This window comes from Rattus rattus, chromosome 4 (assembly GCF_011064425.1).
Source record: "Rattus rattus isolate New Zealand chromosome 4, Rrattus_CSIRO_v1, whole genome shotgun sequence".
Taxonomy (NCBI): Eukaryota; Metazoa; Chordata; class Mammalia; order Rodentia; family Muridae; genus Rattus; species Rattus rattus.
The window spans coordinates 121,300,750-121,326,006 of record NC_046157.1 but is presented as its reverse complement, the minus strand read 5'-3'; the positions used below and the strand labels follow the sequence as shown (position 1 = coordinate 121,326,006).

The following is a 25,257-nucleotide window of genomic DNA, read 5'->3' as shown; positions in this document are numbered from 1 at the left end:
CCCCACCCCACCCACCCCACCAGACCTCTAAACTGCCTGGGGCCTCCAGTCTCTTGAGGGTCAGGTGCATCTTCTCTGACTGAACCCAGACCCGGGAGTCCTCTGCTGTATATGTGTTGGAGGCCTCATCTCAGGTGGTGTATGCTGCCTGGTTGGTGATCCAGTGTCTGAGAGATCTCCGGAGTTCCGGTTAATTGAGACTGCTGGTCCTCCTACAAGGTTGCCTCCCTCCTCAGCTTCTTCCAGCTTTTCCCTAATTCAACCAGAGGGGTCAGCAGCTTCTGTCCATTGGTTGGGTGCACATATCTGCATCTGACTCTTTCAGCGGCTTGTTGGGTATTTTGGAGGGCAGTCATGATAGTCCCTTTTTGGGAATGCCCCATAGCTTCAGTAATGTTGTCTTACTGAGGTCTTAGGGCTTCACCTTGAGCTGGATCCCACTTTGGGCCTGTCTGTGGAGCTTCTTTTTCTCAGGCTCTTCTCCATTTCCATCCCTGCATTTCTTTCAGACAGGAAGAGTTATGGATGAGAACTTTGATTGTGGTATAGCAACCCCGTCCCTCACTTGATGTTCTGTCTTTCTGCTGGAGGTGGGCTCAACAAGTTCCCTCTCCCCACTGTAGGGCATTTCATCTAGGGTCTCTCACTTTAGTCCTGAGAGTCTCTTACTTCCCAGATCTCTGGTACATTCTAGAGCATCCTCCCAATCTCCTTCCTTCTGAGGGCACCTGTTTCCATTCTTTCTGCTGGCTCTCAGGGCTTCAGTCCTTTTCCCCACCCCAATAACAGATCATGCTCCCTATTCTCCTCAACCCCATCCCTTTTCCCTCCCCTTTACCCCCTCCCCATCGTGGTTGCTTTCTTCTCCTTCCCAAGGGGGACTGAGGGGTCCTCACTTGGGTCCTTCAGCTTAAAATATCATCCTGAGTGAGGTAACTGAAACCCAAAAGGATATGCATGGTATGTTCTCACTGATAAGTGGGTATTAGCCAAAAATAAAAAAAAAGTACAGAATACCCAAGATACAGTCTACAGCACTCAAAAAGTCTTCTTTCCTTCATGTAAGACTGTTATCCGTTTTACTGCTTTCAGTTAATCAAATTCCAGATTAGATTTTAAATTTCAAATTTTTCTTCATGTATATTATCTTTTCTAAATTAAAAGTCTGTTCTGCCAATCCATGAGCATGGGACATCTTTCCATCTTCTGAGATCTTCAATTTTTTTTCTTCAGTGACTTGAAGTTCTTGTCAAACAGATCGTTCACTTGCTTGGTCAAAGTCACACTGAGGTATTTTATATTATTTGTGACTATTGTCAAGGGTGTCATCTCCCTAATTTATTTCTCAGTCTGTTTATCCTTTGAGTAGAGGAAGGCTCCTGATTTGTTTGAGTTAACTTTATACACAGCCACTTTGCTGAAGTTGTTTATCAGACTTAGTAGTTCTCTGGTGGAACTTTTGGGGTCACAAGTATACTATCATATCATCTGCAAATAGTAATATTTTGACTTCTACATTTCCAATTTGTATCCCTTTGACCTCTTTTTGTTGTCTGATTGCTCTGGCTAGAACTTCAAGTACTATATTGAATAAGTAGGGAGAGAGTACACAGCCTTGTCTAGCCCCTGATTTCAGTGCAACTGCTTCAAGTTTCTCTCCATTTAGTTTAACGATAGCTACTGGTTTGCTGTATATTGCTCTTACTGTGTTTAGCTATGGGCCTTGAATTCCTGATCTTTCCAGGACTTTTAAAATGAAGGGGTGTTGAAATTTGTCAAATGCTTTCTCAGCATCTAATGAAATTATCATGTGGTCATGTGTTATTTTTTTCCTTTGAGTGAGGATGTGTAGAAAGAGGGACACTCCTCCATTGTTGGTGGGATTGCAAGCTGGTATAACCACTCTGGAAATCAGTCTGGAGGTTCCTCAGAAAAGTGGACATTTCACTACCTGAGGACCCAGCTCTACCACTCCTGGGCATATAACCAAAAGATACAACATACAACAAAGACACATGCTCCACTATGTTCATAGCAGCTTTATTTATAATAGCCAGAAGTTGGAAAAAACCCAAATGCCCTTCAATAGAGGAATGGATACAGAAAAAATGGTACATCTACATAATGGAATACTACTCAGCTATCAAAATAAATCACTTCATGAAAATCATAGACAAATGGATTAAACTAGAAAATATCATCCTGAGTGAGGTAACCCAGTCACAGAAAAACACACATGGTATGCACTCACTGATAAGTGGATATTAGCCCAAAAGCTCAAATTACCCAAGATACAATCCACAGACCACATGAAGCACAAGAAGAAGGATGACCAAAGTGCAATTGCTTCACTCCTTCTTAAAAGGGGGAACAAAAATATCCGTAGGAGTGGATCTAGAGGCAGAGTTTGGAGCAGAAACTGAAGGAATGGTCATTCAGAGCCTGCCCCACATGTGGCCCATATATTTACAGCCACCAAGTCTAGGTAAGATTGATAAAGCTAAGAAGTGCATGCTGACAGGAAACAAATATAGACCTCTCCTGAGAGACACAGCCAGAGCATGTCAAATACAGAGACAAATGCTAGCAGCAAACCACTGAACTGAGAATGGAACTCCCGTTGGAGGAATTAGAGAAAGGATTGAAAGAGCTGAAGGGACTTCCAAACCCATAAGAGCAACAATGCCAATCAACCAGATCTCCCAGGGACTAACCACTACCCGAAGACTCTACATGGACTGACCGATGGCTCCAACTGCATATGTAGCAGAGGATGGCCTTGATGGGTACCAATGGAAGGAGAAGCCTTGGTCCTGCCAAGTTTGGACCCCCTGTGTAGGGGAATGTGGGGAGGGGGCAAGCAGGGGGATGGATGGGAAGGGTAACACCCTTATAGAAAAAGGGGAGAGGGATTGAATAGGGGGCTTATGTCCAGGAAACCGGGAAAGAGAATAGCATTTAAAATGTAAACAAAAGTAAAAAAAGGTCTGTTTTTGTAAAGTGCAAGAATGACAATAACATAAGCATCCAAACATTAGCTCTACATCTCACTGGGTTTCATGGGGCTTGAGAAAATTATTAATACCTCTTTTATGCAATTGAAATGACCTCTTCTTTTCCTACCCATATGATATTTTTCTTCTTCTCAATGCCTCTTTCATGGAATCCCCTCTCACCTTCCAGGCAGTGTTACTCATTGCACCACATGGAATTGCTTGAATCCATTCTCCTTACTTTTAAAAATTAACTAAATTTGCTGTTAGATAATTTTGAACATGTATGCCATGAAAGCTGACCATTTTCACCCCCACCACACCTATCCTTGCTCTCTCCTGTACATAAATCTACTTGCGGTTAGGTGTATTTGCTTTGTTTCATGACCCAATAAGATAAACTAAGGCTGTCTGCGACTATGTTTTTGGATTTATCCATTGGAACTGGTTTGGTTCAGCAATAAGTACAAAACTAAAGGCATTGATTCCTCCTTTCTCAGATTCTGTCAAGGGTCATTAGCTCAGCAGTGAACTGGAGGAGTCCATTGACCGGCTTCACCCCACCCCTTCTTCCATGATTGATGCTAGAGTTGTTTAGTATGTGTGCAGTGCAAATAACTACAGTCAGGAATTCATGGATGAAATAGTTATATTGAAGCCAAAAGATGGCTTTTTGCCACCCTTCACCCTATTGTCTATGTGTTATGTATTTTCTGGCTCCTTTTCCACATATTTTAACATTCGGGTATTAGAGGAGGTGATAGATTAGTATTTTATATAAAAAATACATAACTACTTAAAATCACTTAAGGAGTAACTGGTCAGAAGATACCTAGTTTAACTAGTTCTTAGCAAAAATGTTCTTTGAAAATATGATTTTATAAGCTTGCTCTTCTTTTCCTCACCTACAAAACTCCTCTGGAGTAGTATGTATAATTCTTATATCTTCTTGCACGGATATAGTCAATCATATGGTTAAAAAATCAAGTAATCTATGAAAACTGGTATAAGTGGTTTTTCTAGGAAAAAGTAAAAGTGAGATCTTTGTACAAATGTTTGGTACCCCTCTAAATGTTCAGTGTTTACTAAATTTTAAATCAGCACCTGTGTAGAAAATTTAGCTATTTTACAAAGTAGACATCAAACAATGCATCTTTTTTGAAATGGAAAATGTCATAGGGATATAATCCAGAATTCTGAAACTAAATTTGAAACATGGCTATGGAATTGAACTTGGAGAAACACATTTATGGAGTAGCTTCCTGTTGCCAAAGTAGTCACTGGCAACAGAGTTTCCCTCTCTGTTTTACTGTGCAGCCATGTCCTGGTTTCTGGGGGGTTCTGAAGAGTGATAAGCTACAATCTTTTCCCAAGGCACCTATTGTGGATCCTGACTGATTCAGATACAAATATGCTATTGTTTGATTGGTAGAAAATGAAGAAGAGGAAAGATGGTAAAGAAATCAAAGGATTTGGGAAACCACCATGTTTCTTCAGATGTATCCCAGGCGATTGGCAAAGAAAATGAGTCTGCTGCCAGTTGCTAGCACGAGCCAGGAGTAACACCACTTATTCCACAGCTTGGAAATGGGTTTTTGGAAGGAACCACTTTGGATTTGGGTTTTCTCCCTTAAAAAAAGAATTACTCTCAGTACAGCAAAGAAAGAAAATAAGGCATTACAGAATTAGAATCATTGAAGTTTTTGATGTCTCTGCCCTCCAGCCTAGGTCCTTCTAAGCACTCCAACATCCAAGTCTGCCCCAGTTTTATGTTTAAAGACTTTAGACTATAAAGACAAGAAAGAATACATCGATTAACTTATTTTTATTTCTAGTGTTTAGCCTAATAATAGATGATAGATTAATGTTGAAAAAATAGCATTATCAACAGATGTTCATTATATTATTTTGTCATTTGTTACATGGGTAAATTGTCTATTTTATAATTTGAAAATAATTTTCATTGTCAAAGGTGGTAAAAATGAAAACATTTAAGAAATGATTGAGCCCACGCAGGGAATCTTGACTTAGTCACTTAGAACACTACACCCAAGGGCACCTAGCTTGATGTGCAGTATTGGTTTTCCAGTCTTCTTCTGCCATGTGTCCTGATGCTTTAAGTCGAAGGCTTGAATTATGCCCCATTACCGAGTCAGAACCCGAGGATGGCTGATTATGCCATTTCCTTTTAAGATAACTAACGCACTTTAAAGTTTTATATTCCTTCCACTTCTAGCTTACTTGATGTCTGTTCTTATAAAGGCATCCTCAACTCCTTTAAAAAAGATTGAAGGCTGCTATTGTTTTACATTCAAGGAAAGTCTCATATGAATGCTGTCAGGATTTAATTTCAATAAAGAAAAAAATGTACACAATTAAGTAAACTCTTGCCAGTGGATGCTTCTGGGATACTATTTTTAAGAGCCACCAAAGAGCGACTAGGTTTGTGGGAAAATAGAATTGAGTTTACGACTGTCACGCTCTTATATTTGATTGGTTGATCTCCAATTGGTAGAGCTATTTGGGAAGGAATTGGAGGTACAGCTTGTAGGAGTAGGTGTGTCTATCACTGGGGTCAGGGATCTGTGAGGTTTCAAAGGCCCGAACTATTCACAGTTAGTCCTTTCTTTATGCTTTGTGCTTGTGGATCACATGTAAGCTATCAGCTACTGCCTGCCTGCTGCTATGTTCACCACCACAGTGACAATGGACTTTAACTAAACCTCCGGTTCCATAAACCTTTAAATTAAAGGCTTTGTTTGTAACTTGCCTTGCTCATAGTGATTTGTCACAAAAATATAAGAGTAACTAAGACATCAATATACAATTAAATTTAATAATGTATGTAAGAGAATTGTGAATCTATACAAATAGATATGCTTCTTTAAGAATTTAATAACTTTCTGTAGCTTTTGTATATTCTGATTATTTGTAGGTAGGTAGCTGTACCTTAAATTTCTCTTTTTCACTGGCCTCAAGTTTGTTTCCTCCCACCTCTCCACCTCAGGAATCCCCTACACTGGGGAATCTAGCCTTCACCAGATCAAGGACCTCTCCTCCCACTGATGCCTGACAAGCACATATGCAAGGAACCCTTGCTACATGTGCAGCTGAAGCCAGGGTTCCTCCTGTGTACTCTTTGGTTGGTAGTTTAGTCCTTGCGAGTTTTGGGGAGTCTGGATAGTTGATATTGTTGTTCTTCCTATGGGATTGCAAACCCCTTCATCTCCTTCAATCTTTTCTCTAACTTCTCCATTGAGGACCCCATACTCAGCTAAATAGTTGGCTGAGAGCATTCACCTCTGTATCTGTCAGGCTCTGGCAGAGTCTTTCAGGAGACAGCTATATTAGACTCCTGTAAGCATGGACTTAGCATTTACAATAGTGTCTGGTTTTGGTGACTGTATATCGGAAGGATCCCCAGGTGGGGCAGTATCTGGATGGCCTTTCATTCAGTCTCTGCTCCATACTTTGTCTCTGTATGTCCTCCTGTATTTTGTCCACCTTCTAAGAAGAACTGAGGCATTCACACTTTGGTCTTCCTTCTTCTTGAGCTTCATTTGGTCTTTGAATTGTATCTTGGGTATTCAGACCTTTTGGGCTAATATCTACTTATCAGTGAGTGCATACCATTTGTGTTTTTCTGTGATTGGGTTACCTCACTCAGGATGATATTTTCTAGTTCCACCCATTTGCCTAAGAATTTCACAAAGTCTTAAATTTGATAACTGAGTAGTATTCCATTGTGCAGATGTACCACATTTTCTGTACCCATTCCTCTGTTGAAGGACATCTGGGTTCTTTCTAGCTTCTGGCTATTATAAATAAGGCTGCTATGAACATAGTGGAGCATGTGTCCTTGTTATATGTTGGAGCATCTTTTGGCTACATGCCCAGGAGTGGTTTAGCTTGGTCATCATCTTCTCCATGTTCAATGTTCATGCTTTTTCTCTTTTATACATTAATAAGTACAGAAACTGAGGCATACTTTTACTTTATTAATTTAATGATAAGTCATTAAATAGTAAACAGCCTAATCTTTTAGCTTCACTTTATATTCCAAATTTAAACAAATATTGATATATTCTTCTACAACTACTTATTGAAATAATTTTAAAATCTGAATTGTCATTCATATTTGAAGAAAATACTGGGGATGTGCTTTTCCTTTATATATTTTTCAAAGTCATACTATTTAGAAATTTGTCATAATGATTAAAATAATAATTAAAATAACTAAAAGCAATAACATTTATTTATACTCCAAAACTTTAAAATTATATTAAAGCTTATGCATATCCACCTTGCATCTGCTAAAGATTTAATTTGATTTGTATTTATTTACTTGTTAAGAAGATATCAAACCAGATACACTCAAACTAATAGAAGTAAAAGTGGCAAAGAGTGTCGATCACATGGGCACTGAGGAAATTTTCCTGAACAAAACGCCAATGGCTTATGCTCTAAGATCAAGAATCGACAAATGGGACCTCATAAAACTGCAAAACTTCTGTAAGGCAAAGGACACTATCATTAGGACAACACGGCAACCAACAGATTGGGAAAAGATCTTCACCAATCCTACATCTGATAGAGGGCTAATTTCCAAAATATACAAAGAACTCAAGAAGTTAGACTTCAGAGAGCCAAATAACCCTATTAAAAATGGGGTACAGAGCTAAACAAAGAATTTTCAGTTGAGGAATATCAAATGGCTGAGAAGTACCTAAAGAAATGTTCAACATACTTAGTCATCAGGGAAATACAAATCAAAACAACCCTGAGATTCCACCTCACACCAATCAGAATGGCTAAGATCAAAAACTCAGATGACAACAGCTGCTGGCAAGGTTGTGGAGAAAGAGGAACATTCCTCCATTGTTGGTGGAATTGCAAACCAGCATCACCTCTCTGAAAGATCTGAAGGGGCTTGCAACCCCATAAGAGCAACAATGCCCACCAACCAGAGTTCCCAGGGACTAAACCACTACCCAAAGACTATACATGGACTGATCCATGGCTCCAGCTCCATATGTAGCAGAGGAAGGCCCACCTTGTTGGGCACCAATGGAAGGAGAAGTCCTTGGTCCTGCCAAGGTTGGACCCCCAGTGTGGGGATTGTTGGGGGGGTGGGAAGAGGCAGTGAATGGGAAGGGAACACCCTTACAGGAAAAGGGGAGGGAGACGGAATAGAAGGTTTATGTCTGGAAACCTCGAGAGGGAATAGCATTTGAAATGCAAATTAAAAAAATCTAATAAATAAAAAAAATATATGAAGAACTTGGAAAAAAAGATATCAAATCTTCCTCAAAATGAGATCTGTTTACAAATACAATTTTGGACTTCATTATTTGTAGTTGCCCTGTCTAACCCATAGTTCAGAAGGCTGTCTTGAACTTGCCTTTGTCGTCTATTAAAGGAACATGGAAATCCCCTTCAGCTAGTGGAGGTGCAAGAGAGATGCTGGCTTTGCTTGTTAGACTTCTGCTCTCCTTTCCTGACTTCATCCCTCCTCTCTGTCTACACTCCATCTTCTTCCCTTTGCTTGTCCTGTCCTTTTTATCTCCTGAAGCAGAAAAACGTCCAGTGAATATCTCTAATGTGTATCTCAAAAGTTGTTATATGAATCTCTAGGTATCACTTTGTTGTTCAGCTGGTTCTGAGATTGAAAACAGCATGTCTTTACTCTAAACATATAGTAAGTTTACTTTATATAATTGTTAATGCATAGTAAAGGACAAACTAAGAGTAAAGACTAAGAAATGTATTTAACTCTTGAGTAATGAATCCAGCCTTACTTAGAATCCAATACTTGTTCTGGCAATGACATGGAAGAGAGATTCATAGTAAAACTGATCTTTGAATTTTTTTCCTTCAATGAGATTACCCGATTTTTATTAGTTACAAAATAATGAAACTGAAGCGTATGCAGAGAAGAACAAAATTTAGTTTTAGTTTATAAGTATTTGATAAAACTAGAAATTTCCCTTTGGGATGAGAATGCTCCTTTTCCTTTGCTCTGTTCTCCAGAACCCAATTCAGAGGGAAGAGAGGCAAAAGAGGTGATGCTTGAAGTTCTCTTTAGAAACTTTCTTCAAAGTGTTGCAAACATTTTTTGTAATGAAATGAATGGGATTAAAGAGCTTTTAAGGACTGTAGATTATTTGGTTGATTATAAAATAAAAAATGTTCAAAATGGGTAGCAAGTGGGTGAAGAATAAATTAGAACAAAGAAGTTGACTCCTACAATATCTGGTTCTCTCTCTCTCTCTCTCTCTCTCTCTCTCTCTCTCTTCTAGCTCAAGTTAGCTTTGAACTCAATATGTAAATGAACTTGAACTTGAAAGTTTTTCCAATTCTGCCTCTAACTCCCATTACGTGGATTACAAACATACCACCTATTTTGATTATGTGTGCTGAGAATGGCACCCAGGACTTTGTAAGTATTAGGTAAGCACTCTAGTAATCCACAGCCTTCAATGTATAGGTTATGTATACAGACACTAATTATTATTTCATATCAGGAAGGATGAAAGAAGGTTAAATAGAATGTAAAGACAGATAAAAGATAAAGAGTTAAAGTGATTTTGAAAAACTCTCTTAGACAAAATGTCTAATTTTATACCCCTGAGTCTCTTATACTTAATATTAAAACATTATAAAATCTTTTTAATAAAAAATTAAATGTATAAAATGTTCATTTTGGATTAAAATATCTGTACTGAAAGTGTTAATATTATATAGTATCCTCACAGTTTCAATTGCTTGATAGTTTTCTAAGTATGGACCACACTTGAAATAAACAAGTTAAATGGTGTTTTTGTGAAAATCATGTAATAGACTTGGATTAAAAGAAATTATGTCTGCATCCAATATAGTCTACATCTCATTATTGGTCTCTCTCTACTACATTTCTACTTTTTTCTCTATCTCTATGTGTATATGTGTACATGTAATTTACTTGTATGAAGTATGTTAGGCCTTCCTAACTACTGTAAGAGGATAGGTTCACCTCATCCTCTGTAGTGTTTTTGCAGCTCAGGGTTTTGAGCTGTGTATTATATCTCCGTGTGTAAGCAAATTAACAACAGTATGGTAGTTTGGAAGTTAAAATCTTGGAAATTATATCACAGAAATTAGAAAACATTAAAAACACTGCCAGATCTCAACCTCTTCTAGATTTTAGGGACCTCAATAAATTATAAGTAAGCAACAAGTGTAAATTGTACAAAATTTGTAAGATGTTGAGTGTGTTTGACTATGTCTTTGTGTGTTTTATAGAACTTGACTTTAGATTCTAGATGCTGAATTGATTAGCAGAGTCTTCAGGGGACTATTGGATTTCTCAATATGTCATTTGAAAATTCGTAATATTTTGTACTGCCACAATAAAAAGGTGATGACATAATTTTTGTATTTCCAAACTGATTTCCGTTTGATTTAAGTAAGTGCAGTGTACAAACAGGAGCACAGCAGCCACACTGTGTACAGCTGCCGCCTCAGAACACAGAAGCAAGAGTGGAAGCTGCTGTTTTGTTGCCTTCCTCGCTTGGCACACAGCTTTCATCACAAATGAACAGCGAGCCTTCACTGAGCCTTCTGTGATGGCAACAAATTCTTGTGTGGGCGAGGAGAAGGCATGTTTGGTCGTGAATGTGGTTTTTCATCTCCTTACTATTTAAAAGCATTCCAAGAACACGTCCATATCATCTTAAATTTAATTATAAATTTTCAGGAGAAAAATACCAGTAATGAATCTGGCTATAAAACCAGCTTTTAGTGTTGCCATTTAAAGACAAAGCAATACAGTGACCCACTTCTCTGCTCCTTGAGTTGAGGTCACATAGTCTGAACTTGCTCTTATTTGTGTTATACAGGAAATATAAAAATGGTGTTAGTCTTTTTTCATAGTGATACCCAACCTCCTTTTGCTACTAATACTTTTTTTTTTCTTCAGGTCCAAACCCAACAAGTTTTTGGCTTTTTACTGGCATCAGAAAAAACAATAAATAGATATGAATTGAAAATCAATAATCCCATTTTGCTAGGAGATGATTTAGGACAAGACATGCCTTTTGAGTTAGGAATAGAATACAAATAGCTTACTAATGAAGACAAAAATACTCCAAATAACACAAATGGATGAGTGAGTGAGCTGGTTTGGAAAGCCTTTTGGGAACATCTCTGGAAGTAGCTTCAGAAATAGATTAAGCCATTTGTTGAAGAGGCTCTTATACAATCCAACAATATCTAATTGAAAATGTACACACCATCTTGTATATCTTCTTGACTTCCCAATTTTTATTTTTTATTTCATTTAATTTACATTGTTTATGTTATACACATCTAATAATATACTATATATAAGAGTATTCATTATAATGTATAAGATTAAATTGGTAGTTGATAGCACGCTAAAAAATTAAAATTATATAGCATAATATACTCTATTAATTATATTTAGTAACACATATATTTATATAAATTTGTTTTTTATTGTATCAGTAAATATAACTTGAAATGTTGTATATAGTGTTATATATACAATTTGTAGATATAAACATATGATGTTTCATAGTGATACAGTTTTAAAAACAGAACACATATATGTTCATTATCTGATCAATTAGCACATACCTGCTAATACCTCATCCATGTTAATATGTTTGAACATTATTGAATGCCAAACTTGATAACCCAAATTGTGAGAGAAATAGCTATTTGGCTTTATGGAGAGTTTCATTCTTAAGTAACGAGTTGAAAACTAATAAATAGATAGATACTGTTTCCATAATCATAAAGCTTAAAGAACAAATTATTTTATTTTAAAATTACATTTATTCATTTACTTACTTGTGCATGCCCATGTTTGTATGGAGGAGATGGGCACATAGCACTTGAATACAGAAGTCAGAAGACAGCTTTGGGCCCTGCTCTCTTTCCACTCTGTGGATTCCATGGGCTTGGCTAAAGCAGACTTTACCTACTGAGTCGTCTTGCTGGCCCAGCAGTTATTTTTAATTTATGTAGTTAATGTAATTGTTCAATTGCTTATGAATATAAGTCCATGTTTTTATATATATCATGTTTAGAGATATTTATTTTGGAAGTAGAATGCTTAAAAAGGTTTTAACACACACACAGCACATTTTATTGTTTGAGCATTTCAGACATGCACATGATGTAATTTAATTAGTACCTGCTCCCATTTTCTCCTCTCCAATTTCTCTGTTATCCCCTTGTCACTTAGTCTTCCTGAAATTATGTGCTCTTCTTCTTTAAACCCAGACTTCATGCAGTGCTACTGAATGCATATGGGTGTAGGGACATATACTGGAGTTGGGGTAGCCATTCAAGGGGCATCCATGAAAATAATCAGACTCTCTCTCTCCCAAAAGCCATTAGTTGCCAATAAATCCTCAACTACGGGTGGAGCCTCATAAACCCTGCCCCAATTCATACTGAGAATTTTGATTGGTTTGATCTTGTGCAATTAGTTCCAGCTAATGTGAACTCTTATGTAACTGTGGTATGCCTGGGACATACTGTTTGCCTGAGACAACCACTGTTTCTGCATCTTACAATCCTTCCTTCTCTCTCTCTCTCTTCTCTCTCTCTCTCTCTCTCTCTCTCTCCTCCCTCCCTCCTCCCTCCCTCCTCCCTCTCTCCCTTCCTTTCTTCCCATCCTTTCTTCCTTATGCTTTTTGAAATATGGACGCATGGTCTTACCATGTAGTTCAAACTGGCCTGGACAGATTCTCACAATCTTACTGCCTCCTCCTCTGCAGCTGAGTCTAGAGGGTGGGACTGTGATGGAATTGTCCTTGCACAGTCTCTTGTCCTCGGCACTTGACAGATGGCCTGTCTATTGATGAGAGTTGGGTACAGTCTTGTTATATCTGGTTTTGTTCTGGGACTTCAGAATCTGGAGAAGTTTGTTGGTTGCGTACGCCACCTTCCCTTCTCTGTCCACTTGTCTTTCTTCTTTCCATGGAGGTGTTTCAAATGTTCAGGTGAGGACTAAGTCTTAATAGAGCTGAAATGTCCATTTTGCTCTGTAGTGTTATTATGGGAACTTGCTGTCGTCTCCTTGCTGAGAAAGGCCATACAGTGGATTGGTACTAAGAGCTGAGAAGACCCTTAGTATTGAGCACTGTGTGATGATCCACTTTGTGTTTTAATTTACATATGTTGGCTTCTTATAAAATTGAAGCTAAACATAATATGTGTATTTTTCATGTTTTTATAGCTCTTATTCATATCTACACATGCATACATAAAATAACTTTCTAAATATAGAAAGGTAATTATTGAAGTTATATAACACAATATTGTTTTTGCTATAACTACTCTTTATTCATTTCAATGTAAAGATAATTCCCTTATTATCTTTATGAGTTCTCAGTCTTTGCCGACTGAGCCAGGTCCTAGGCTTTAGGAGGTTAACTTATAGAACATTTTTAAACTGAAAAGATACTTTATTATCTTAAACATTTACCAAATTATAAAATTTCAGATTATCACCTTTTTGTTTTATTTCAGATGACTATGATGAAGAAATAGCCTGTACACAACATGGCCAGATGTATTTAAATAGAGACATTTGGAAACCTTCTCCATGCCAGATCTGTGTCTGTGACAATGGTGCTATCCTCTGTGACAAGATAGAGTGCCAAGAAGTGCTCAACTGTGCCAATCCTGTAACACCTCCTGGGGAGTGCTGTCCAGCGTGTCCACAGACATCTGGAGGTGGAGATACAAGTTTTGGTAAGACTGCTCAAAGCTGTTTCAGAGGACAGCTAGCAATTCACCTTTATCTTCCAGTGATTGTTGCTTTTCAAGTTTAACAACTCACATGAGTAATCATAGCAACTAACTCAGTGACCTCAGGGATTAGTGATTTTGAGATTATTTTGATATATATATATGTATGTATATATATATATGTACAATTTTAAAGTGTGGTGAGCTTCCTGGAGTTAAGTAGGGAACCTTTTTACCCTATTTAGCCCATTAACATTGAAATATAGAGTAATTTTTTGTCTTCTTAATTGTCAGAAGATCTTAGTTTGAAGGGTTGTATGTGCCTTCTAGATGACTGCTATTATTGTGTGTATGAAAGGTGCCTCCATGATATTTAGTTGACTTTCTATTGTATTGCTTTAATGTCCAAGAAACACAGAAAACATTTATTTTCTCTGGTACAAGTTTCACTCTAGAGAATGCAATAACTGTTTCTAATATAATTTATTGCTCTATCAACTTCTCTTACATTGTCTCAACAATCTACAGAATGTGTAATGTGGACCACATAATAGAAGGAAATGGAATCAATTTCTTGGAGGAAAGAATGGTACAAGATTCTGGGTTTAAAAATACTTTTTTAAGAAAAAGTATCTGTGTTTAATTGATATTATACTTTGGATTATGCATCAAAGATACAGACATACATATTTATATGTCATTTACATATTTTAATGAGCTAGGTAAGACCAACACTAAGCATTTAGGCTGTTTGCTTCAGTCCTTATACCAATTGTATCAATTGCCAAAACATTATCAAAGCTTCATTTTTTTCAAATTCCATTGAAAATAGTAATAAATATAATAAAAATATTCAACAGTACACACAGAGAAATATTAGACACATACTTACATCTTTTCATCTTGGAGTTATTTAGCAGAAACTGCATCTAAAATAATTATTTAAATTTAAATTTATAATGTGTGATAAAATTGTGTCATAGTATGATAAAAATAACACACAAAGGCTACTGGAAGCAATAATTTCATAGAATCCCAGGAATAAGTACAATTAATCCTGTGGGGGGATAAACAAATAGCACGTGAGAGTAGTCAGCAAATATCAGAAAGCAAAATATATAACTTCCTGCCAGTAATCAGTGTAGGGGAGCACAACTCATTCAGGGGAAGAGTGATATTGGGCAGCACTAGATTTATAAAAGACATCAACAGAGAAGGGTGATTGAATTCCATTAACTTTACGAGACAAAGGACATACTGGCATATGTCTGGCCACAGATTGGGCAAAATTTCTGGAGATGAGTAGGGTGGCCTATGTATTTAATTCTAGGACTTGACAAGTAACATAGGAGGATCAGCAGTTCAAAGTCAGCCTGAACTACAAAGTCCAACCAGCAGGAGCTAAAAACTAGATATCAAGATCAAACAAAACTAACCCATACCAAACTGAACTAATAGAATATTTAACCAATTATACATCTTTTTATTTTCCTATTTATTTGTTTGTTTGTTTGTTCGTTTGTTTACAGACAAGTTCTCATGTATACCAAGCTAGTCTTTAACAAATTTAGCCAAGGATAGCCTTGAATTTTCTAAGTGCTGGGTTCTTTCTATATATATAAGTGGTACTAACTAAGTACTAAGTTGTGCCTTCAGCTCAAAACCTAGTGAAGTCATAAATGTGTCTAAGAAAGAAGGGTTTTCAGAAGAAACAATATTCAATGAATAGGAAAAAAAAGCAAGCCTATGAAAGATGAAAAGGAAGTTAAAGAATGAGGCAATAATGACCAACTTACAGAAGAGATATAGATGACATCCATGAGAAAAGAAAAATAATAAATTAAAATCAAGAAGAATTAAACACATTAAAAGACATAGTACATGCAAAAGATATGTGTATTCTTGAAAAGTTCCAAAAGACGACACTGATGTAATAGAGCAGAACAAGTCATTCAAAAAAACCATCTTAATATTGACAATGCTTGGGCAAAAAATTTTGTTAGTTGGGCAAATAGAGCAGAAATTTGGAAATTATAATTTAGGCTTCTGTACATTTTGTATGACTAGTAACATATAGTAGGAAAGATCTCCCATGTTCTTGGATTGGCAGGATTAACATAGTGAAAAGGGCCATCTTGCTGTTGCAGAAAGCAGTCTACAGATTCAATGCAATTCCCATCAACATTCCAACTCAATTCTTCATAGAGATAGAAGAAACAATTTGCAAATTCACTTGGAATAACAAAAAAACCCAGGATAATGAAAACTAATCTTAACAATAAAAACTTCTGGGGGATCACTCTCCCTGACCTCAAGCTATATTACAGAGCAATCATGGTAAAAACTGCATGATATTGGTACAGGGACAGGGAGGTAGATCAACGGAATAAAATTGAAGACTCAGAAATGAACCCCCTCACCTATGGTCACTTGATCTTTGACAAAGAAGCTAAAACCATGCAATGGAAAAAGGACAGCATATTCAATAAATGGTGCTGCTTCATCTGGAGCTCAGCATGTAGAAGAATGCAAATAGATCCATTCTTATCGCCTTTTGCACATGGGCACAGGGGAAAATTTCCTGAATTTTCCAGTGGCTTATGCTCTATGATCAAAAATTGACAAATGGTACCTCATAAAATTGCAAAGTTTCTATAAGGTAAAGGACACTGTCAATAGGACAAAACAGCAACCAAAAGATTGGGAAAAGATCTTTACCAATTCTACATCTGATAGAGGGCTAATATCTAGTATGTACAAAGAACTCATGAAGTTAGGATCCAGAGAACCACATAATCCTATTAAAAATTGGGTACACAGTTAATAGTAAAAGTACAAGTTATATTTTTATGGACCTAGTAATAAAAATATCTTGATTTATTACCCACATTGCCACTTCCAAGCAATTCTGAGCATTTCACATGTCTCTGAGCTGTAATTTTCTTACCCGATAAGTGGGAACAATAATCTCCATTTTAGAGACATGTTTCTAAGCTGTTTCCCTTCCCTGACACCTAGCAAGCCCTCTAAGCATGCTCTCCAGGAGAGCAAACCAAACATTCACCCATTAACTTGCCCTCATCAGAGGCTACTGGCCATTTAGTTATATTTCTGAGAACTAATAAGTTTCCTCATGCTAGACCTAGCACAATTACTTCATCCTGTATCAAGAGTCAGGTTACTCATTATTCTATTTCTATGGCCTATATACTCTCTTCAGATGATAAATACATACGTACTTCAGAGGATAAGGGCTTTGGAATACTTACATTAATTTATGGGAGTTCCTGTGTTTTTATTTTATCAACTCCATTTGAGAAAAGGCAACATGGCATTGTGGAGAAAGCATACACAATGTAGTGTGGTTATCTGAACTTGGATGCTGTAGGAATATGGCACTGAGAAAACCATTTGACATTTGAACAACTGAATTTTCTTTTTGTGAGAAAGAAAAATGGTGTGCTCTGGAATGTGAATACTCAGTAATATTTCTATAGCATCCCCACTCGTCCTTCCCCATTTCTTTTCTTTCCTTTCTCCTTCCAAGCCTTCTTTCCCCTCTATCTGTCATTCTTCCTTCTTGATTCATCAGCCAGTGTTTTTGGTATGAGTTATGACCAGGGCCAATGAATTATTTTGGGAGATATTTTTATGTAAATAAAATTCCATCTCCTTTGAATGACTTGGGCAATAGTACATCTATGTTGTACACATTATCCCAAAACCTAGCAGGGCTTTATGTGAATTTGGAAGCATTTACCTTTCTATATAGTAATGCCGTATCTCCAGAAAACTGCCTATCCTGTGGAAACAGCTACAGTTTGAATTCTTTTACAAAAAAAGTCATCTTTTTTCTACAATGGGGCAAAAGGGGAGCATCGCCAACCCTGTGGCAATGGGCAAACAATGAAGTAGGTATTGCTGCACTTAGCAGAGATCGGGTATCAGATGCGTGAGTGGCTAAGAAATTATGTATGAGTAGTGAGATGAGATGACCTTTCTACATCATTATTATCCATAATAAAAGCACAAATCCAAAAATATTGGGTACAAAGAATTTTCAACTGAGGAATATCGAATGGCTGAGAAATGCCTAAAGAAATGTTCAACATCCTTAGTCATCAGTGAAATGTAAATCAAAACAACACTGAGATTCCACCTCACACCAGTCAGAATGGCTAAGATCAAATACTCAGGTGACATCAGACTGGCAAGGATGTGGAGAAATACAACACTCCTCCATTGTTGGTGGGATTGCAAGCTGTTACAACCACTCTGGAAATCAGTCTGGTGGTTCCTCAGAAAATTGGACATAGAACTACCTGAGGACCCAGCTATACCACTCCTAGTCATATACACAAAAGATGCTCCAACAAGGAACAACAACAGGTACTCCACTATGTTCATAGCAGTCTTCTTTATAATAGCCAGAAGCTGGAAAGAACCCAGATGTCCTTCAACAGAGGAATGAACACAGAAAATGTCGTACATTTATACAATGGAGTTCTACTCAGCTCTTAAAAACAATGACTACATGAAATTTTTAGGCAAATGGATGGAACTAGAAAATATCATTCTGAGTGAGGTAACCTAGTCACAATAGAACACACATGGTATGCACTAACTGAATACCCAAGGAACAATTCACAGACCATATGAAGCTCAAGAAGAAGGAACAACAAAATGTGGATGCTTCATTTCTTAGAAGGGTAACAAAATACTCATGAGAGAAAATACAGGGACAAAGAAGTTGAGCAGGAACAGAGACTGCCCCCTTGTGAATCCATCCCACCAAATCAGTCACGATTGCTGATGCCAACAAGTGCTTGCTGACAGCCTGATATGGATGTCTTCTGAGAGGCTCTTCCAGAGCCTTACTGATACCTATGAGGATGCTTGCAGTTAACCATCTGAACTTAAGGGATGTGCAACCCTGTAGGAGGAACATCAATACCAACCAACCAGACTCCCCAGTGCTCCTGGGGTCTAAACCACCAACCAAATAGTACACATTGAGGGACCCATAATTCCAGCTGCATATGTAGTAGAGGATGGCATTGTCTGGCATCAGTAGAAGGAGAAGCCCTTGGTCCTGTGAAGCCTTGTTTCCACAGTGTAGAAGAATGCCAGGTGTTGAGGTGGGAGCGGGTGAGTGTGAATGGGACCATCTTCATAGCAGGGGGATAGGGGATAACATTGAAATGTAAATACATAAAATATCCAATAAAAAGAATAATGAGAAAGGTAAAAATATTACAAACAACATTTGTTAAATATAATTAGTTAAATATAATTCATTAAATATAATGTAAATAATACCTAGTGTTTTGCCAATACTAGAATCTCTATGAATGCAGGATGTTTTTCATAGTTGTTTTTCCATATTAATGACATTATTTTTCTTTTTGTAGGTAGAGGAAGAAAGGTGAGTTTTACTTCCATGATTCCTTTTGCATAGGCAAAATTCTTTCTGAGACTATCTCCATCAAACTGTGCTCTGAAATGTCTGGAAACATCTTAAATATCAATCATAGATTCCACCCACTCACTGATATTCAAGGATGTTCACTGTAGTTCTATTTTTTAATGTAACAGTTTAAGATACAGCAGTGCAGCTTTGATTAGATAAACGAGTATGTAGAAAAATGATGTGATATGTCAGAAAGTTAGCCCTGGCTATATCCAAAGTGCTCAGTGAAGTAAGGTCTTCTGAGTATTTCCTTTGTTTCCAAAATTCTCTAATGCCCAAAGATTTGACTTTATAATTAGGTGAAATAATAATGTATTTAAGAGAAGAAAATTAAGTAAATTTAAATGCATTTCTCCCACAGTCCTTGCTCCTAGAATATATTTGTTGAAGTCATACTTCCTTTCTCCAGTTGCTTAATTGAACATGTTAAGATGTGATAATTGATATTAATTAATTAATAATGATTAATTCAAGAAGAGAATCAAGGAAGTAAAATAGGCAGACACAATGATGTCATTAAGGAAATCAAAATCACAGGAAGAAAAATACTGAGGTAGATAACACTAAATAGTGTATGAGTATGTAAACGTCAGACCATATAATTACAAAAACACTTCAAGAATCTGTAGTTCTACTACTCAAATGGAAAGCCACTTATGTCTACTTTGTTTGCTGTGCCTGCACTGAGGCATGTAGACTAGCCTGGCAGTCTCTTCCTATGCAGTTCACTTTTTCCAACTCTCTCCTCAGAGACTGGGCAAGTGCACAACTGCACCTTTTATTCAGATGAGAGAAGCATATTTACCTTCAGTTACTCTTGGCATTTTCTATGAATTCTGTGACAGAGAAACAGGTGGCAAGAATGGTATTTGATATTCCTGAGAACCCTGTCACTTAGTGTGTGAAATGCAAATACTCTCCTCTGGTTTTCTTTGGGAGATGTTTCAGTTATGTTCTGTCTTTATATCTTTTTCTCTGACCTTTTTTAAAAATTCTAGTCAATTCTTTGCTACTGATGTAGTAAAAAATGGTGTAAACCAAAATTTTGCTCATTTCATATGTCCTTTAACTGAGTAGAAATTTTATTGATAGTAATATCTGGCTGAATGCCTTGATTATTAAACATTGACTTTTTGTTTTTGAGGTTAACATTTCTAGAAACTGCCAGTGTTTTCTATAGCCTAATGTGACATGTTATTACTCTAAATACTTTCTATTTTCTAATTGGCATCTTTTCTGAAAATAAATCTTTCTAGGGACAAAAAGGAGAACCAGGATTAGTTCCTGTTGTAAGTATATATGTGTTTGTATGTTATATTTTATATATACATATATATGTATATATATATATATCTCAGACATTAGGAGTTGTATATTGTTTCTTTCTCTCAAAAAGAAAATTATTTTATAATAAAAATTTTGATATAATATGAACAAGATAAAATACAGTATTATTTGATACAATATTCTACAACATTAAATTTTATAATCATATGATTGAAAGTACAAAATCATGATAATATTTTTTGTATCACATGTATACATACTGTCAGTCAGTGTTAATGTTCTTGGTTGAATGTTCCACAATTTTAGAAGTGTGTTATACCTTGATCCTCATTGAAATTCCATGTTAATACAAAGATCCTTAGGGTATATTTATTCTTGTAGGTAACCAGAAGGCTTACCAGGGTATTATGAAATTGCTATCATTTCAAACCACAGAATTTTATGGCAGTTTTTATCAGTCTGTTATGGGAAAAGACTACACAGTTAATTATTTGGTGTTATACACATTTTCACTTTACCTTTAAATTCTATTTCCTTAGTTTTTCTTAAAAGTAAACATTTCCTATAGTTTCCCCTTTTCATGTCTGATATATCTTAGATTCCAAATATCTGACATTTATTAAGACATGTAATTCTATGAGGCTATTTCTTACACACCATTTGCATTTGTGTCTTCCTATAAATTTTCACTTGAAGAAGCTTAGTATACAGAGATTACATAATCAGTTCAAGGTCACACAGTTGTCATGCGGGTGACACTCTGAGTGCAGTGTGGATGTTTCAGTTTCCATTGCAAATACTACATTCCTTTGTTAGCGCTCAACCTAGGTGACCTTTTAACTCATAAGGCAGGGGGAGTACAATTGGTTAAGAACACCTACATTCTTAAAAAGATTCTGCTGAGCTTTTGTTTTTATTCATCAGACTACTGAATTTTCCATTCCTTGTGTAAAACTTGGTCTTTACAAATTTCCTTGTTTGGTGTTTAGGTAACGGGCATACGCGGTCGTCCAGGACCTGCTGTAAGTATTTTTCTCCAGTATTTGTTAGGGATACTGAGCATCATTTTTGGCAAGGCATACATGTAAACACAGCAGGACACAGAAGAGCATGTCAAAGTGTTTTGCTTCAAACCGTCTTCAGATTTCGACTTTTTATTTTGAAACACAAGATGGTACACAAGGGTCAGTTTCATCCTGAAGTTGATAAACTTTATTTTTCCTTACACATTAGTTTTTCTGTCGGTGAAGGGGAAAACAGGCTATGTTTAAATTGTTAATTTTATATTGACCTTGTTCTTTAAATGAGAGTGTATTTGTGTGATGAGCGATTAAGAGATTTATTTACTTAAATAATACATCATGATAGAATTTGAGAAGTATGCTTGCATGAGAGATTTCTGGCTTTGCATGAAGACTAATTATCTTGAACTTGGACTAATCAACAGCGTTTTTAGGTAACTAACGAATAATATGTACTCATATGTACACCATTTCAATTTCAAAAACCCGTTAGATCTTTTGAAATAAAATACTAACATAGTTCTAAAGACTCATTTTAAGCTATTGTAAGTTTCTGCCTTTACATAGTGTTGTAGAGAAGGACATGGGATTAAGACACATAGTTGCTGCTTTTCAGGAGGCTGAGGCAAGAGGATCCTTAGAGCCAAGGAATTTCAGGGCTAGTCTGTAAAACAACTTAGTACAAAATCAAATAAAACAACAGGAATAATGCCGTTGGGTGAAATAGATAATATGAAATAAAATGTTTGTAAGTAGAACAGCAACTGTGACAATTACAAGTTGAGACATTACAAGTAGATTCAATTTGTCTGTATGTGTATGTATATGCAGTAAAAATAACACATTAAGTCACCTAGTGCGTATACACAAAGCGATATACACAGGCAGACCAGTGATGACTGACCTAGAGCATTGTGCACCTGTTTGAATGCACATACTTTTTTTTTTTAGCAGATAATTGAAAATTTAGGGTCCACACTTTTATGTGAGTTTCCACACCTGAACTCTTCTTTGTGTGTCTAGATCTTAAGGGCTAATTCGGATTTACATTGGGAGAAGTCTGTAAAAATGGTACTTAGAATTTCACAATTACAAGTTACCCTAATGTGCTTAGCTACACGGCCTCTTCATGTGTCATCTAATTCTTTACAGATGTTCAGACTTCACTCTTACAGCACCCTGCCCTTTGGTGTGTGATACATTCACATGTACAGACTTTGCTCTCCAGCCTTCCACTGCTCTCAGTTGGAAATGTGATGTTTCTGTGTCAATGCTCTTATTTTAACTGAATCCTTAGAAAAATCGTTCATAAATGTTTATGTGCATAATTGTAATTTATGTTCTAGGGCCCTCCAGGATCACAAGGACCAAGAGGGGACCGAGGCCCCAAAGGAAGACCTGTAAGTTGGCAGCTGTACTCCCCTGACCCTCAATATGCATCAAATATACTTTCTGCCCTGAGGCACTGTTACAATAAATTCCACAAAATTTATGATCACGAAATGATCTTACATTTATCCAAATTCAGAGCAAATTACTGCATAAAAATTATTGCCAACTGTTTTCTAGAGAGCATAATTGCAATTCCTTATTCTTTATAAGGTCAAATTAAAGTCAACTTGACCAAAGAAACAGGGTTAATCTATTGTGGTGAGGTCAGAAGTTAGCATTCATTGACAAAAATTGAGAAGAACGTGTAGTCAATGTAAAAACCTGAGCTTTTAGTTAGCTGTGGGAATACCCAGCTAAACAGAGGAAAAAGACATTATTAATGAATAAAATTTACTTTCATGGCGTTACACTGATAATTTATTTCCTAGGAAGAATTATTTTCTTTGCAAGGTACAGCTGCTATAGAGAGCCAAAGCATATCGTCCACTCGCTGTATAGACTCATTATTTACTTTTATACAAGCTATATTATTTTCTTCATGTAATTGTATTTTTCTTACATTTCACTCTAAAATAGAATGACTGAATTAAATTTTTATGGCTATTATTTATTTAGAAAAAAATTTATGTCATTTAAATTTTATATCTAATTGTAGCTACTAAAATTCAATTCTCAATGGAAGTTTAGCTGTTTAAATGTGCTTTTGTCAATATGTAAGTGGAAGAAATAGATAAGTAAGGGGGCCATGCAGGACTTATGTGAGTCGAATATATTTTACGACACACAATTATGAATACTTGCTGCTATTTTCCTTAAAAAACCTTTACATATTTCACCAAGAATGAGACACTTCTACAGTGGAGCTGTCATTAGGGTAGGGATGGGATTTGGAGGCCTATAGGTGAATGACAGTGCCCCCAGTCAAGTTGGGACCATTTGTGGGGGAAGAAATTATATTCTTTCATTCTGTTGCATACTCTCCATTGCTGTCCCACTGAGTTACTTCACAGTATTAGTAGTTTAAAAGCTTTTAGCTCTTCAGGGGTCACTAGAGAATGAAAATGACAGGCAGAAGTTGAATTCTACTGGGTGGGGTCTGGGTGGTTACACACAAAAAAGTTTTTTTGCCAATGTACTTGTACATTATATATATTTGATGACACTGCCCAATGTATACATGGAAGTTGCTATGGAAATAATGATTGCACATTCAGAATTCCTAGTTAGAAAACAATGAATCTAATCTCCAGCCCCTCTCCCTTTTTGTCTTTCATACCGAGGTAGTTGTTTTCTATCTTAGTCCCATGGTAGAGAATGTTGATCAGATATAATTCTGTGTGGGGGTATAAAAATAATGGAAAGTAGTTATTTAAAAAGCATAGGTCAACTACAATGGCCAGCGTCGTCGTTGTCATCATCATCATCTTCTTCTTCTTCTCCTTCTCCTTCTCCTTCTCCTCCTCCTCCTTCTTCTTCTTGTGCTTCCTCTTCTTCTTCTCTTCCTCCACCACCTCCTCCTCCTTTCAACTCCCCCTGTCCCAAAATCTACTCCTCTATTTCCTTCAGAAAAGAGCACCTTCCCAGTGATATCAACTGAACAAAGCATAACAAATGCAATAAGCCTAGGCATAGACCCTCATACTATGGCTGGATGATGCAATCTAGTAGGAGGAAAAAGGTTCCACAATCAGGCAAAAGTGTCAGATGCTCCCACTCTCACTGTTCGAAGTCCAACAACAACAGAAAACCCCAGTTAAACAGTCACAGGAGGTATGCAGATATCCCAGTGCAGACCCATTAAAGATCCATGGTTGCTGCTTTAGATTCTTTGAGCTCCTGTGAGCCCTGTTTAGTTTATTATGTGGACTCTGTTCTCCTGGTGCCCTTGACCCCTCTAGCTCCTACAATCCTTCCTCCCCCTTTTCTGGTATGAATACAATATTCTGATAGTTCTAGCAGTGGAGGGATATGTGATGGCAGGTTAATAATTAGCATTCCTTAATTTCTTCTTCTGATTTGTAACTTTTGCTGATTGCCTTGGTATAAATATCACTAATTTCTAGCTATAAGCACACCACAGAATACCGATAGGTAGAAGATTTTGATTCAGGACACAATACTCCTTGGAGGGGTTTGCTGAATTGAGGTCTTTACTGTCACAATAAGGAGTGCTATAAAACTCATTCCAGTTTTATTATTATCGAACAATACAGATCACTTACACTATACAGTGTGTGGTTTCTCAAACTCAGCACTATAAAAGTCTTGATCCAGATAACCCCTTATGTTGTGGGATTGTTGTCGGCTCTACATACCAGAGGCCAGTAAC

General features: G+C 36.7%; 1 protein-coding gene across 1 annotated transcript in view; it reads left to right on the top strand.

Moving 5' to 3' along the window:
- The window catches only part of Col5a2 (collagen type V alpha 2 chain), a 136,258-nt gene that overhangs the window by 57,858 nt on the left and 53,143 nt on the right, over positions 1 to 25,257 (top strand). The window contains exons 2-6 of the mRNA XM_032901061.1: positions 13,536 to 13,760; positions 19,169 to 19,182; positions 20,484 to 20,516; positions 21,504 to 21,536; positions 22,883 to 22,936. Of these exons, the coding sequence (XP_032756952.1) occupies positions 13,536 to 13,760; positions 19,169 to 19,182; positions 20,484 to 20,516; positions 21,504 to 21,536; positions 22,883 to 22,936 (359 nt within the window). The remainder of the gene's footprint in view (positions 1 to 13,535; positions 13,761 to 19,168; positions 19,183 to 20,483; positions 20,517 to 21,503; positions 21,537 to 22,882; positions 22,937 to 25,257) is intronic.